The 14,747-nt window shown below is 40.7% G+C and overlaps 1 protein-coding gene across 4 annotated transcripts in view; it reads left to right on the top strand.

Annotated features, from left to right (window-relative positions):
• The window catches only part of LHCGR (luteinizing hormone/choriogonadotropin receptor), a 57,078-nt gene that overhangs the window by 25,310 nt on the left and 17,021 nt on the right, over positions 1-14,747 (top strand). For all 4 annotated transcript variants that reach the window (XM_072768293.1, XM_072768292.1, XM_072768294.1 and 1 more), the window contains 3 exons: positions 1,688-1,762; positions 1,851-1,928; positions 11,736-11,804. In XM_072768293.1, coding sequence (XP_072624394.1) covers positions 1,688-1,762; positions 1,851-1,928; positions 11,736-11,804 — 222 coding nt within the window. The remainder of the gene's footprint in view (positions 1-1,687; positions 1,763-1,850; positions 1,929-11,735; positions 11,805-14,747) is intronic.

The raw sequence follows: 14,747 nt of genomic DNA, 5'->3' as shown, positions 1-14,747 counted from the left end.
GGTGATGCAGACAGACCACAAATGAAAGGAGGACAGGCAATTCTGATTTGACGTCCATCTCTGGTTAAGAATTACTGATTCCTTCATCTCATTTGTTCATTTCTGAAGTGAGAACTTTTAAGTACTGCCTTGAGGTAGGCACTGTTATAAACTAAATCATTATTTTCTATTTCCCATTAAATCTTATTAAGTCTAGTTAGAATTATACATTGAGTACCACTCTAACCCAGCAGATTCATTGCCTTGCCAGCAAAACCAAAATTCCTGAAACCTGATACAGCCTCTAAACTGATCACTATGGATCTTCTCACATGTCAAGCAGTCACATATTCACACAGAAAAATTTAAATCCTTCTAACACAGATGTCCTCTCTTCTTCCTGACAAGTTAAATTTCATAAAATCTCCAAGGGGTGGAAACCCACAGCCTCTACCTACCACCTAAAAAAAAAAAAAAAAAATTGGAAAAGAGGGGAGGACATCTCTCTGGGTCTGGACATCTCTCTTGTCACCTGTATAGCTTTGCCCTGGGGCCTCCTAGAGGAGCTGCTGCTGGCACAAGCGTAATTCTTTTGCCAGCTCTAAAACTGGACGGTTCCCAGACCAGGTGTTCCACTTTTCCAGGCCTCTGAGGTTGTGCAGGACACATAGGCATCTGCAAAATCAATCACTTTAGAAAAACAGAAGGAAAAAAAAAAGAAAAATACAAGAAAATCCCAGAACCAAATTTGACCTCTATATTCCTTGTTATCTAAGAATCATGGTCTTTATTAAAAAGCATTTTCACCCCCCAAAAAAGTGATATTCCTCCAACTCCAGTACACATTGCTAAGTTACAATGCCATCATCAGTCACAGAGAGGGCAAGGATTCAGTGTGGTTACAGGAAAGAAGGAGCATCAGAAAGAGCCAAAGGAGAACCTGGCTTCCTTCCATTGTCACCAGAGTGCAAGGAAGTTCATATCAGTTTCTGCAGTCCCTCATAGGTGAATTTAAAACTTGGTTAGGGAAAATCCAGATGCCTGGACTCCTCTAAAGGAGTCCCATTCTTGTGTAATAAGATATCCTTCAATTTAACCTATCACTGCTTCTCTCTTCTTTGAAGTTTAAATAAAAGGTGAGAGGAAGAAGAGCCTTGACTAGCTCCAATGACCAAAAGAATGTTCAGTGATTTCAGTAAGTTATAAAGAAGAACTTCCTGAACCACAAGGTAGCGAAAGAGAGAACTATTTTTTTTTAATAAGGGATATGGATTTCTCATAAGAGATTAATATTCCTAAAGTGTTTGAGTTAGAGACTATTTCAAAGTAGAGGGATGTTTTCTAGAACTATCAAGAGCAAATTGCCATAAAAGAATAAGATAGAATACAACAGAAAAAATGCAATTGATGCAATAGGAAAAAGACAGGCTGGAAACATAAATATAAATGAAAAAGACCTGAAAGTTCAGTCCCGGCTCCCAGATCTTTAAACGGGAGTCTTTAGAGCAACTTTTTCCATTGTGTTAGGGGCTTTAAAATTCTGACAATCTTCAACAGTCAAAAGTACTACCAAGAAAGCCAAACTCAATATTTTTAATGTGAAAATAGTCTTTGCAAAGTGCCTTTCTGCTGCTTTTATCTTTATGCCTTAATAACAATCATTTTTACTCACTCTCTGCCCACATCCCCACCCTGCCCCAAATCACAGGAGCATCTGTAACACAGGCATCCGAAAGCTTCCAGATGTTACGAAGATCTTCTCCTCTGAATTTAATTTCATTCTGTAAGTACCAGGCTGATTGCTATGCGTAACAGTTTCCTATTTGCAGCTAAAATTTGGAAAGTAAATATTTCCCATTTTATTCCTCCAGGGAAATTTGTGATAACTTACACATAACCACCATACCAGGAAATGCTTTTCAAGGGATGAATAATGAATCCATAACACTGTGAGTAAACTCCCAGATTCACATACAGGCTCCTGCTATTCTCGCTTCTAGCTTGAGGTGAGCTCTTTCTCATCTTTGGCCACGTTCCTCATTCACCAGTAACGTTCTTTATGACCTAAAATGCTAAGGATGAGAGCAGTTGTGTGGATTGCAGCTGGGCCATGTGTTCACACAACCAACCAAACCACTCAGTTTAAAATTAATCAGACAGGCCCTGAGGATTGACAGTGACCAAATTTCCAACTGATGAAATTGTTCACTGCATCAATGGAATGCTTTGAAGCTGGGAAGACAGAGCCTGGAGGGAAAGAGCACAGAAATTTCAAGTTTTAAATGAGAAGTTTGGAAAAATATTCTCCAAGTAGGTAGGATAGTTGATCGATAGACCCTGCATTTACTAGTTTACTCTCTCTCTCTCTCTCTCTCTCTGATTTTTTACTTTGCTTTCATTCCTTCTATCACTTAAAACTTGAAAATAGTGTCTTTTTATTTGACAATCACTCATCAGGTTATGAGGCTCATAGCTCCTACCCCTTTTATGTTCTTTCCTAAGGTGTGCTATTCAAAGTATGGTCCATGGACCAGCATCTACTGCATCTTCTAAGAGCTGGTTAGACATGCAGACTCTTGTGACTCAGAACTACTGACTTGGAATCTGCAAGTACCGAGTGATTCACATGCACATAAAGTTCGCAGATAACCCAACCTATTCTCTTCACTGTTCATCTGCCTGACTTCTTTCTCTTTGGGGTCCCAGCCATCTGCACATGGGGTACCTGCCTTTGCCCCACCATTCAGACAGAGCATTCTGGGCACCATGTCTCACTTGTATCCAAAGTCCAGTACCCATACTCAATTCTTTTCCCCACATCCATATCCCTCTTTGTCTTTCTGCTTTGGTTACAGCCCTTGACAGGGTTGTAATGAGTCAATAAATGAGCTTGCCCTTAAAGAGAGAGCATGCACTGGATGACCCCAAAATGAGGAGGTTGTTGTGAAGCAAGAGAAGAGACCATCTCAGAGGATTCACTTTTATATTATGGATTCTAAATATTGGTATCAATATAAATTGCAATTGTATAGTACTTTTTACTTTGTGTAGGTGTAACTCCACAATATAATTACATGTTACAAGAGTATTGCAATCAAAAGAATATAGAGCAGCAACCAAAAAAAACCAAAAAACAAAATTTATTTCAAGATAAATTTTTTACCTGCAGCTCTTTTTTTTTTTTTTTAAGATTTTACTTATTTATTCATGAGAGACACAGAAAGAGAGGCAGAGACATGGGCAGAGGGAGAAGCAGGCTCCCTGTGGGGAGACCGTTGCAGGACTCAATCCTAGGACCCAGGATCGCAACCTGAGCCAAAGGCAGCCGCTCAACCACTGAGTCGCCCAGGTGCCCCTACTTGCAGCTCTTAAATACCAGGAAGGAGACAGGATAGCCTAGAAAATCTTCTCTACAGTCTTTCTGCTCTTCTACTTCCCTCACACACTATAGCCCTTCCAGCTCTTTATAAAGTATTCCTAACTCACTGCTGCATGTATCCAGAACTACTCATTTATCACATCTCCTGTCAGAACAAAGATTGCATGGGGTGTGACTGCATACCTTGGGATGGAGGGGGGGGGGTCTTCCTATGTCTCTACTGAGAACACAAAAGACATACAATCCATGTCCCCGAGGAACTCAGAATCTCACTTACAGGGAAAATGGAGAAATTACGGGGCCAAACATGAAATAATGAAAGGATAATACAAACCAGTAGATATTCGCTGTGAGAGTTTGTTATGCAGAAATTAGAAGTCTCGAAGAAGTCCTCTTGGGCTTGAGAAGTCAGAAGAGGCTGCACAGTGGAGCTGAGACTTCAGTTAGACCTTGTAGTATCAGCAACATTTGTATGGATAAATGTGATAATAGCAGCTAATATTTATACAGCACTTAAGTAAACGCTGCACTGTTTTTAAGTACTTTTTTAAAAATTCATTTACATCTCACAGCAACCCTATGAGGTAGGAACTAACAGCCTCATTTTTAAATGAGGAAACCAAGGCACTACAAGGCTAATTTTCCCAGGGTCATGATTTAGAACCCATGTGGCTCCAGAATCAGTCTTAACCATTATGTGGTACCACATACCAAAAAAGGGCGAGCGAATAGTCTAAGCGAAGGAACATCGTGAGCAAAGGCATGGCTATGAGAACAAGGACAAGAGGATATGTCTTACTTATTGGGTAGTACATACCCAGCTTAAGAAACAGGAAATAGGTTTAGATAAATGGCAGGGGTGGAAGGGAAACTGGATTGCTGAGTCTTGAATGCTAGGATAAAGAATTAAAACCTTAGAAGTAACTCTGACAAAAGTAATAAGAAGAAACCACCCAATAGAGTAGCCTTTATTGAAAGATCACAAATATCCTAGACTTCCTTTGATTTTGACCTAAATCTAAAAATAACCAGGACCCAAATGGTACTCCTCCCAGGTAACTGTACAGCCATAGAAATGAAGTGGAAATGGAATGAAGGAAAGGACAGAAGATGCCGAGAACAATCACAAGAATACAAATGTTGGGATGATCCACAGGGTTCTGTGAGATCCAAAGACTGGACCACCCCATCGAACTCAAGGAACTCCAAAGGTTCCTTTCACATGTTACATTTCAGCATGGGCACATGAGAGCTGCACAGTATTTTTATTGTGGAGTCATTAACTTATATTAGTTATGATTTTAAAAAGAACAGTGCCTACCAACAGGGCAAAATTGCCCCACCTCTGAAGTTAATGAGGATTGCAGATCTATCTCTCCTAGCAGGCCCAGGGGGCATTGTGCTTCCATCCCCCCTTCTCACTCTCAGCCCTTCATCTGGAAGCAGAGTGATTAGTCATTTGCTTGGCACTTGTTCTCAACTGAATGGGCCCTTCTGTCAGTGAAGGATCCTGTGGAGCACCCTGCTGGAAAAAGGGTATTACACTTAAAGAGGAAAGCCCTATTTTCTCGGCTATAAAGTTCAACTCCCTAATTAGAAAATAATGAAAGTAGGCCTTCTCTCTTCATTATTAGTATTTGAGATTTTGCTTTTTGTGGAAACTTTCCTGCCCTCCCCCCCCCCCCAATTTTTACCAACTGTGAGCTCATTTAATGAAAACAAAACACTTCACTTGATGCTGGAGAAGCTCAGTGGGGCTAATGCTAAAACTATGCATTATACTCTTATGTCCCTTTATAGCCACTTTGGCTTTTCATTAAATCTCCTCAAGAGGCCACCTTGAAATGTACCCCCTGAGCGAGCAGGATTTGGCTGCACCACCTTTAAAATATTCTAGATGACTGGTCATACAAGTCTCAAAAAAGAGGCAACTTTGATTCATGCCTGAACTCTACAAAGAGAAGGAAAGGTCATGGCAACTAATTCTCAAAGAAAGAATGCCTGGCAAAAAGGATGGCAGGATTCCAGGCTGCACCTCTGATAAGCCACACTAAAGAGATTGCTGAAGGTTGAAACAGAAAGCCTGGGTTCTAGTCCTGGCTCTGTGTTTAATGAATCTTAGTCAAGTTACACCACCCAGGCATGGCCTTGTCTCTGTGTATCCAAAGGGATTATTAATACCTCCTCATGCAAATTCAATTACATCGTGTCAACTACATAACACCGCCATAATTAAAAGCTAATAATATTCAGAAAGCCAGATGTTTTAGACAATCCTGAAAACATCATGTCTCATTGTCTCTTTTTAAATATTTTTTATTTTAAAATTTTCAGTGGACAAGTGGAGTCAATTTCCATTTGTCTTTCCAACATCACCCCTATACATCTTACCTAGATTTATCAACTATTAGGAGCCTGCTACACCCACTCCATCTCTATGTATGTAATTACATACAGTGCATTTCCTTTGGACCAAACCATCCAAAAGAAGTTTATAGATATTATGACAATTCATACCTTAAATACTTCAGCATGTATCTCCCCTAAACAGGGATATTCTACGTAACTACACCATTACACCTGAACAAACAATAAACAAACAAAACCATGAATTTAATGACATTGTCCAACCTACAGTCCACATTCCAATGAAAATGTCTTTTATAGATTTTTTTAAAACTCAGAATCCAATCAAAATTTTATAGATTGCATTTTCACTATTATGTCCCTTGGTCCTCTCAACCTCACCTCCTATCCACCCACTAAGATGTGCTCCCTCACTTTCCTTTGTTCTGAATGACACGAATTCCTTGAAGGAGCCCAGGCCAGTTGTCTGGATTCATCTGACTGTATTGTCAGGATTAGATTCAGGTCAACATTTCTCCAAAAACATTGCAAAAGACATGCTGTATCTCTCCCAGTGCATCAAACCAGAAGGTACATCATCCCACATTCCTTGGCCATTTGGTTAAATGTGACTGCCAGACATCTTCATTGTAAGGGCACATTTTTCCCTTTGTCATTAATAATAAACCATAGTGGGAACTTTGAGTGGGTGCAAATAGCCCATTGGCCAACATTGCTTCATCTAATGGTTTCAGCATCAAGTGATTATTCGGTTATTATGCAGTGAGTTACAAAATGGAAATTTTAAATTTGATCATTCTTCTACATTTGTTATCAGTACACTTCTGTAAAAAAAGAAGAAGAATCCTCTCCTCTCAATCTCTTTTTAAAATATCACTGTGGAAGTAGATTTTTCAAAAATTTTATTCAATATATTATAATCCATTGCTGTCATCATTCTTTTGGATGCTTGTTATCTTTTTGTTATTACATATGTTAAAGTCCTATAAGATGCTATGAACCTGGTTGAGGGAAATGAAGGGAAACAAAACAACTCAGCGCTGCTGAAAGGCAGGAGGTATGCCCACATCAGAGAGAGGGTTCCCTTGCCATTGAGACTGTGAGCCCCACAGAAATGGGGGTATTCTGATGATCATTCAGAACTAGGGTCATGGCAGTGTACAGCGATCGGCTTGGTGACAGTGACTGGTGACAAGTTATCCATACAACCACTGCCAGGGTATCCACTAAAGAAGCGTCTTCATACACTCTACACAGAGGAATTATTCAGGTATAAAAGAAGTCCAGCAAAACACCACAGGGAGGAGAAAGTGATGAATTTAGGATCCTTGTTCTTTAGTAGGTATCTATATAGTCATTTGATAAAAATTTGCTTATAGATATATCACCATGGGCATATTTTCTAAAATAGAAACCCTGAGGCCACTTTTTGAGACCCTGCAGATCTGCAAACACAAATTAAGCTTTCTGCTTTAAAATCATCCAAAAGCTAGGTGGTCACATGATCCAAAAGCAAACTACAGTAGACCATCTAATACTGTTAATATAACCCCAGAAATGCTTTTAGAGCCCCAGGAATATTTGGAGTTTGTTTCAGGGCAGCATTCAGAATTAGAGTATCATCTGTGATTAAGTTCTAAAGCCTGAACCCTATTTTGAATAAAAAGGTGACATTCTCTCTTTTTGAATCACAATTGCTGACATTTGAATAGAGAACATAGACAATGCTTTAAAGTAAGGTGCAGCTATTGTAATACAGGAGGGGGGGGGAAATCACTTCTGTGCTTGTGACAGCATCCTCAAGGCAAAGGGAGCCATTCTCATTTAATTCTGACACCATGATGTTTGGGGAAAAAAGTTATCTGAAGTGACTCTCCAGATGTTTTAAGGGGCATTTTAAAGCATTCTGCAGGCCTGACAGCAGGAGGCCTCCCACTCATATTTATAACTTCTCCAAAGTAAGGAAGCCACTGTTGTAATCAAAACAAAGCAACACCTTCTCTTGTGCACAACTGGTAAGAACAAAGCAGAGGAGCAGCAGCTGAAAAGGAAATAGCCTCATTCTTTGGAAAGTCGGGACAATAAGGACCCAGGCTATTAAAAAACAAAAAACAAAAACACGACATGAAAAATTTCCTAATACAAAAATGTCAATGATACCAACATAGACCAAAGATGTTTGAGGGCCTCTGGAGAGTGAGTCCCTGTGAGGCAGTCTGGGCCACTAAACTGACCTGCTCCATGGAGAAAAGGAAGGCCCCTGCCCCACTGGATGACAGTTCAATTAGACCAACTACTGCATTTCATGGCAGTCCTCTCCAGAGCATGGCAAGGAAGACCCTTACCCTCTATTTTGGTCAGAGAGATGGAACAACCACAATATAATGATAATAATAATAACAACAACAACAATAACACATTAAGCCTTTACTGTGTTCCAGGACTTATTTCTAAGTGCTTAACACATGTTTAGCCTTTTAATCCACCCAACAGCCTTTTGAAGTCAATACTGTGATTATCATCCCTATTTTCAGATTAGGAAATTAAGACACAAAGAGGTTAAATAACGGCTTAAAGGAACTCAGCTAATGAGTAGTCAGCTGGGGTTCAAGCCCAGGCAGTTGAGTTGAAGATTTACAAATTTAACCAGAAAGCTGCACTTAGAGCAATGTCATTGTAAACCCCATGAAAAAAGTAATTACAAAATCCTAATATGTATCAAAACTAGGATCAGGACAGCACATAACAATATGGGGAAGGGGCATCCAGACAACTGCTGGCAGCTTTGCTTTGCTCAAAATAAAGTAGGAGCTACTTTTTCTTAATTCACTCTACATGTAGCTCCATCACTTAGAAGGTAGAGAGAGCAATAAGGGGACCAGACTCTGGACTCAGTTCTCTAGCATATGAAAATGCTGAGAGTTTTATCATCATCCTATGCTGTACCCCAGAGCAAGGAGCCCCAAAGTGACATGCTCAAGGCTCACTGGGAGAACTTGTTATAAAAGTACATATTCCTGAATATCATTACAAGATTTTGATTCCAGATCTCTGCAGTGCACCTGGTCAATAGGTCTGAGTCTGCATTTTTGGCAAGCAGCTCCAGTTGATTCTGAGTCAGTAGATGAATGGGAATGTTTTGACAAACACTGGCAGAGATGCTAAGAAATTCTATTTCAAAGAAGTTCAGAGAAAAGTCTAACATGATTCCTTCATCTGCAAGAAGTTGCTATAAAGGAATTCAAACCCCCAAATGATAAGGGACTGCCAAAGAATAACATTCTGAGTATAAATTTTTAAAAAGAATTCTTTTTTTTGAGCTGCTAAGGAGGCAAGGTTGTATGTAATTACACAAAACAATGGAGATAAACCAAGTACCTATCCCCTCAAATTCTAGAAAACAACTGAAAAATGGCACCAATAATCCATTACAGAACACAGTTAAGAGCTCATAAATGAGGTTGTAAATTCAAAATTCCAGAAGAAAGCACAGAAGAGCAAGAAAAGAAGCCAGAGAAGACTGTTCCTCAGGTGGAAGGGCAAAGCTACTGCCCCACGCAGCCTGTTGACTGAGCTCCTGCTATGTAGCAAGCATGACAAGAGACTCGGGGGTTTTACAAAATGAGTTTGCTCTGAACTCAAATTAATAAGGAGGCTTTATGAATTATTTTGTAATCTCTGTATTTTCTGAATTCCAGTGCAAATGTCATGCTTCAAGAGTCCTACTTAGATTTATTTATATGCTGGTTTATCTCAGGTCTACTATGTATTAGTAGAAAGAGACCCTCCCCACACACATACACACTACACACATCCATATACACCACAAGATGAAATTCCATACTTGTTTTATTTAACAAAGGCCAGAGAAACCTTGCAAACAACAGCCACGTGGAACACAGACAGCTGGGGACTGTGTCTAAACTGTTTCTTTTTTTTTTTAAAGATTTTATTTATTTATTCATGAGAGACACAGAAAAAGATACAGAGACATAGGCAGAGGGAGAAGCAGTCCCCTCGCAGGGAGCCTGATGTGGGATCCGATCCCAGGACCCGGGGATCACTACCTAAGCCAAAAGCAGACACTCAACCGCTGAGTCACCCAGGCATCCCCAAACTGTTTCTTAAGTCAAACCCACTAGGCCATCCCTGACATGACCATGCAACTACCAGCAACCCTAGAAGGGAAGCTAGGGTCTTGCCAGATACTGGAGCTTAATTTTATGCTATTCCACAGCATAGCCCTCTCTCACTGGAGCATTACATCATTGTTCATGAAGAACTCGCACAAATATTTCTAAGAATGTGACTTTCAAACTTACTTGGTTGGCTATGATTTACAGTAAGAAATTCATCTTGCATATACCCATCTGTTCATCCAATGCATTTAACATATATTTATTGTAATTGTCCCAAGTACCCGGCACTATTTTAGATGCAGGAGATCCTGCAAGAAACAGAACAGTGTGAAATCCTTGCTCTCATGAAGCTTACATTCTGCTGGGGAAGATAGATGATAAAGAGTATGGTATAATCACAAGTCAGATGCTGATAAAGTCACAGAGGAAAAGCAAATCCATGAGGGGGTGGGGGGATAGGAATGTGGGAATGCAGGGGGAAGGGAGGGTGTAGTTTAAGTGGGCAGCCAGAGAAGGCCACAAAAAGAACATGACAGGGACGCCTGGGTGGCTCAGTGCTTGGGCATCTGCCTTCGGCTTAGGTTATGATTCCAGGATCTGGGATTGAGTCCCGCATTGGGCTCCCTGTGAGGGGCCTGCTTCACCCTCTGCCTGTGTGTCTGCCTCTCTCTCTCAGCCTGTGTCTTTCATGAATAAATAAATAAATCTTAAAAAAAAAAACAAAAACAAAAACATGACATCAAGCACAGCCCTGCAGGAGGAGGAAGAGGGGTCAAGTGGGTATCTCAAGAATAAAAGTGAAAACACCCAATGAAACTGATAGGCTGGAAGTTAGCTAGCCCCAGACAAAGTGCATTCCAGTCCCATTTCTGCCTGTGGTGGGCTTTAGACAAGTCACTTTCCTTTCTGAGCCTCCTCCGTTCTTTGCAAATGAAGGTGTACCCACTTGATCCTCTCTAAGCTTGTTCCTGGATCCAACATTACCCAACATCTGTCTTGAGAAACCTCTTTCATCTTATTCTAGGCAGACATGTACAGATCTATATACATGTATGTATATTTATATATATATATAACATAGAAAAATGGTGGAACAAAATTCCAAAAATAGTACTACCCTAATTACATGCAACACACTCCAATATTTTCCATTTTGTCCTATTCTGTTCTATTTCATTTTGCTAAATGCTGACTGCACCCAACTAAATTGATTTCACTATCCACAACTGGTTAAAGAACCTTTAACAGGAATTGAAATCTTCTTGGTTATGGAGCCAAATATGACATCAGCAAAAACACATACCCATGCAAGAAAAAGAAAAGCTAACTCAGTACTGGAGTCTCCCTCTGCTCCCTGCATTCAGTCGGCTGGAAAGCCCACACACCCGCACAGGCCTGTAGAAACAGAGGCAAGACTTGAATGCTAGGCAGATAGCTCTGGCCACTAATTCTACTTCTACCCCTACTTTCTTTAACTTTGAGCCAACTACACAACAACATTGAAACTTAGATTTCTCATTGGTATCATGGAAATGACAGTGAGGATTAAGTCATAAAATGTATGTAGAATGACTGATCAAGTATCTGGCACCTAATAATACTTAATAAACAAACAAATTGGTGATGCTGCTGCTGATGGAGGTTAAGCCAAACTAGAGCAGGAAGAAAAAAAATTAAAAACAAAACAAAACAAAACAAAAAAACCCACCAGTTACATCTCACCAGCTCCTTAGAATCCAAAATGTTGGAGAAACAGAGCTAGATATTGTGAATGCCGGTAATTATCTTAGTAATGAGTGTCACAGAAGGAAGAGTGTGTGGTTTCAAAATGTGCTTCTTTCACTGCTAAATTCTCTCTCCTCTCACTTCAGCAAACTATATAGAAATGGGTTTGAAGAAATACAAAGTCATGCCTTCAACGGGACGACGCTGATTTCCCTGTAAGTATGTGCTTATTTCCCCAGCTCATGAATAAAAATGAAATATTACTCCAAGCTACCAGATCACATTCAATCTTCAGCAACTAACTCAGGACAAAAATAAACTTTCAAGTGGCTAGTCCTCAGTGTTTCACTCATGTTACTAGGCAACTGGCTGGCTAGAAACCCCAGAGCACCCTGATTTCAAAGATAGATGCAGCCTGGAGACATTAAAGTTGACAGTTTGCTAAAATATTCAACACCCTACTTTAGTCTCATCTCTCAGCCTCCCTCTCCAGCCCCCTCACTCAGGTTGATGGTGCCTTAGAAGCAGCCTGATTTCAGGGAAGAAATTCTTCCCCCAGCCTCACTTACAGAGAAATCAGGTGACCCTCGTTACCAGGCTAATCAGCCACAACAGGCCCACTTGCAGCCCCATGCCCCTACTGCAGGGGGGTGGTGGAGCACATTTTTCACAGGGTGAGGGGGCCTTGTACTTTCATCATATCCCACCCTAGGCCCCAGCATTAACAGCCTTTAACTCAAGGAGTACATCCCTATCAACTGCTTCCTTCATTGTTCCACACCTCTGTTTCCTTCTGTGGCTCCTTTTCAAAAAGAGTGGCTCATTCACAAAACCTGCTGGGCTGGGGCCATTTGAACCATAACAAGAGTGAGGTGACATTCACCCAGCAGTCAGGTATAATAAAAACTAAGAGCATGTGAAAAGTTCAACTGAAGCCAAAATTAAGGGGAAAAAATGAAAAGGCTTTTATAATAGGTTGTATAAACCACAGTCTATACCAGTGCTTCTCAGACTTTAACACACATGGAATGATGTGGAGACTGTTAAAACACAGATTCCCAGGCCCCACCCCCAGAGACTTTGCTTCAGTGGGTCTAGGGTAGGGCTTGAGAATTTGTAATTATGACAAGCTCCCAGGAGATGCTGATGATGCCAATCTCAAGCTGAGTAGCATAAGTCTATACGATATAATATTTATTTTAATTATACATATTAACCAAAGACTCTATTATATTGATGCCATGCTACAGAGCTTAGAGCTTGGTGGCTAAGAACAGATCTGAGTCACTGACTGGGCTTCAAATTCCAATGCCAACATTCATCATCTTGACCTTAAGCAAGTTACTTAATCTATCCCAGACACAGAGTTCTCATACGTAAAATAGAGCCACTAATAGGCTTGTTTTGAGGATACCCCACCAAAATGAAAGGTCTGTTTTCTATCCTCAGTACTTAACACAGTGCCTAGCACAGAATATGTGCTCATTTATTATTTATTACTTTGCACAGTTAATGAACTACAAATGAACAAATGAATGATAAATAAGATTGTATTTTTGTGATCTTAGCCTGAGTCTGACACATACCAAGTGCTCGAGAAATGGTAGCTTCCTATCATGGAGTAAATTTTCCTTCATTTTCTTGCTGACTTGAATTCAACGAAGAGTTCGCTGTAGCCAATTGAATCTGTTTGTGCCAAATTTAAATCCTATCCTCTCCTGGCACAGTACTTTCAGATGCCTCATTCACTCAACAAGTGTTTGCCAAGCATCAGCTGTGTTTGAAGGAAAATGCTATATTTGGGGTAGAAATGAAGATGAATAAGCCCTGGCATTTGCCCCACAAGAGCTTACGGCCGAGGAAGAAGCATTGCCAAATAGTATATAAACCATACACTAAGTAGTAACTAAAACAGAAGGCAAAATATGCTGCTTCCCCTGAGAGAAGTAAAGTCCTCCAAGATTCAAAGGCAGAAAAGAAGAAAATTCCAGAAAGCCTCACGAGAGATGTAGACTTTGAGCTGGACAGGCAAAGAGAGAAGGAAAATGCATTCCAAGCAGAAGACAACAAAGAGAATGGCCCAGAGGAGGAAGCATGTGACAACAGAACAGCAAACAATACCTTTTAGAAAGTTCTAGGGACAAAGCAGGAAGGGCTTCAGATGCCACAGTAAAGAATTTGGACTCTCTTCTGTAGAAAATGAGAAGCTGTTGAAAGTTCTGGGACGTGAAGTGAGAGGGGTAATGAAGGTTCATCTGTTAGCAGGGAGGACAGGGGTTGGGGTGTGAGGTGCAGGACCAGGGAGGGACAGACAACAGCTATCGGAATAGAGGGGACAACTGAAGACCTTTTGTCTCAGGTCACCTGGATGATAAAGGAAATAAGAAAACTGAATATAAAATGGGGGGACAACAAGAAAGGAGGAAGAAAAGCCAGAGCAAAAGCAAATGGAGAGGGAGGGACACCAGCAGGGTGCATCTTTGGGAGGTCAGGGACAACAGGACTTCAGGAGGGAGAGCCTTGGTCAGCAGTGTTCCAGTTGCCTTGGTGATGCCAAAATGGGTATGAACTTCCTAAAGTCCAACTAGTCAAGATTCTGTGTCTTCCACATCTCACTGTTGCAAGAAAGAGGAAACCAAGAACACAAATCAGTTTGCCAAGAACACAAATCAATTTCATTCACTTATTCATTCAGTAGACATTTATTAAGTATCACCAGTATATTAGGCACCATGTTAGGACCTGGGTCTGCAATAGCAGAGTGGAAAGAATCCTTGCCCTCATGAAGCTTCTGTTCTAACAGAAGACACAGACAAAAGGACAAAGAAGTGAAGTTATTGCAGATAGAGATATACACTGTGAAGGAAATAACCCATTGCTGAGATTTGCAACAGTACAAGGGATTAGGTTAGGGGCCCAGGGATAGCCTCCCATATGGACATGAAATTTAGGCTGAGCCTAGAAGATGACAAAGAGCCCACTGTGGCAGTAAGGAGGGGAAGTACATCACAGAAAGAGGAAGCAAGACAGGCAAAGGTCCTGAAGTGGCAAAGAAAAGAAGTTGTAAGCTCTTGGAACTGAGAGGAGGCCAGTGTGGCTGGAGAGTCAACAAGGGGAAATAAGTATGAGACAAACCTGGAGATGGAGCAGAACAAATC

Source organism: Canis lupus, chromosome 11 (assembly GCF_048164855.1).
Source record: "Canis lupus baileyi chromosome 11, mCanLup2.hap1, whole genome shotgun sequence".
NCBI lineage: Eukaryota > Metazoa > Chordata > Mammalia > Carnivora > Canidae > Canis > Canis lupus.
Note: the sequence above shows the minus strand (reverse complement) of the source record. Positions and strands in the feature narration are given on the sequence as shown.